Source organism: Fusarium flagelliforme, assembly GCF_020744385.1.
Source record: "Fusarium flagelliforme strain FIESC 12 MPI-CAGE-AA-0113 chromosome Unknown B0J16scaffold_3, whole genome shotgun sequence".
NCBI lineage: Eukaryota > Fungi > Ascomycota > Sordariomycetes > Hypocreales > Nectriaceae > Fusarium > Fusarium flagelliforme.
In genome coordinates, this window is record NW_025763505.1 from 4,822,615 (window position 1) to 4,824,672 (window position 2,058).

The 2,058-nt window shown below is 46.5% G+C and overlaps 1 protein-coding gene across 1 annotated transcript; it reads right to left on the minus strand.

Annotated features, from left to right (window-relative positions):
- Nucleotides 1-413, minus strand: B0J16DRAFT_339740 (uncharacterized protein; the record flags this gene model as incomplete). The annotated part of the gene is made up of 1 exon (XM_046127579.1): nucleotides 1-413. A coding segment is annotated over exon 1 (227 nt), but the record flags the coding sequence as incomplete, so codon positions are not given.
- Between the last annotated feature and the right edge of the window lie 1,645 nt (nucleotides 414-2,058).

A 2,058-nucleotide genomic window follows, 5' to 3' on the forward strand; every position in this document is an offset into this window, starting at 1 on the left:
CCGAAAAACGGGCAATGACCAGACATCACGGAGACTAATAATGCAATAGAACGAAATAGGCAGTACAGACAGAAAGACAAGAGTTTGTCGAACGGATAGGGAAATGTCAAGACTAGTCAACGGCAGCTTTACCTTTCTGAACCATGTCCGATATATGGCCAAGCAAACTTTTGACAAGTAAAGTTGTCAAACAACGGCTATCGTTTACATGCTGAGACATTACCAACAAGTTGTCTATTTCTGTACCCTCATTGGTCCCTGGTCTTCCTAAAGTGTTTACAGTCATGCAGCTAAAAATGTACAACAGCGTTTCGGAAGTGAGTTTGGACCAGCTAATAAACATGTGGCGTCTGAGCGCTGGAGCTGCAGAGAAATCGCTGTTTTGTAATGACAGAAAACGGACCAGTATGAGGGTTGATACATTAGTACCTACTTCAAGGCAAGGACAGGGTTATGTTCTGGCCAGCCTCATACTTCACTGTGGGAGAGAGCCGATTTGGTCCATGAACGAGCCATGGCAAGGCGATTCAATGGCATTGGCTTCAAGAATAGAGTTTTGCAAAACATCCTGCCTTGCTGTTTGAGTTGGAAACATAGAACGCCGCCAAAAGATAATCTATTGGGTACTAGCTCTAGAATCTGACAATTCTACATCGATCCCCTGTTGAGCTCCAAGCCCTATTTTGAGTATCTGGGGTTATGACGCTCATGATGATCTTCTTCAGCACGGACAGGACTATTCCGAGCGATTCGGGCCTTTCCGAGTGGGATCATGACTTTAGAAGCTGAAGGCTAGAGTTCTAGCTCATGGAAAGTACGGAGGTTTGAGGATTCGAAGGACCGTGAGCTTGTTGACTTTGTAACAGGTTGATTGAATCCGCGAAGCGGTGTTTGGGGCTTAGCATTAGCTTCGCGGCATCAATACTTTAGAAATGCCGAAGGCGGCGTCTCTTCTGAGTGAGGGTGAGGTGGTTGGTGATATGTAAGAGACGGCTGGAAGCACGACAAAGAAAGCGAGCAAACAACAAGTCGTCTGACTAGCCGTGTGCCCTTCCCTTCCATATTGAGGATGCGGGTTAAATTTCCGAAAAGTCTCGATTTAATCTCAATTTCAACGGCTTGTTTGCTCTGAGACAACCATACCATAACATTGATTATCTCTACTGCATTGGAGGTTCCCCGAGAACTAGACATCAAAGTCCCGTCCAATTGCGACGCTACGATATCTTAGACTAGGATCATTACCCCTTCGGTAGATATTCTATCTTGACATTGGACGAGGAGGATCCGCTCTCTTACATCACATCCAGGGGTGAATGGGTGAATAGGATAGGATAGCCAAGAGGACGATGGTTATTTTTCCTATTTGCCGGTTGAAGCCAGCCAGTCTTGATGAATCGTGATTTTCTAAACTTGTGACCTTGGTTGTCTGCAGTCTGACTCTGTCTAGTTCCCTTACTATACTCGTATCCTCTGCCTCGGCACGGCGAGTTCTCTTCTGGAAGCGCACTAATGCTCAGAATCAAGACTAGAGCAGACCAAGGTTTTAGGTTTATCTGCCGCGCTCTCGGTATTGATTCCGTAAGGGCAGTTTTCACGATGCAGCACACACGCATCTTCACAAGCTTTCTTTACTCTGGTCTCAGTCTCTTCTTAGGCTGTTACATTAGACACCGACACCCCCCCTGGCTGGGCTGGTCTGGTCTGATCCTAGAGGTGTCTTGAGTCTCCACCATTTCCCATAATCCTGGTGCCCCGAGAACCAGGACGCTGGACGGGGGCCCTACAAGAGTTAGAGACCTGACCTGTGATGTACCTGTGGGCCATGATGGCATGTTCGTGGCTGGCTTTTTTTGGTGTCTTTTGCCCACTGCAGCGTTTAACTTTAGCCTTACCAACCACACCTTACTGAATCTACTGTATCGTACATATCCGTACATTAGCTAACTTATTACATTTTCCCTGACCTGCCTTATCTGCTCTTGGCTTTTGCCTCATTAATTCGTCATCCACTCAATTGCCATTGCCATATCTTTCCGTGCCTGCTGTTTTCTTATT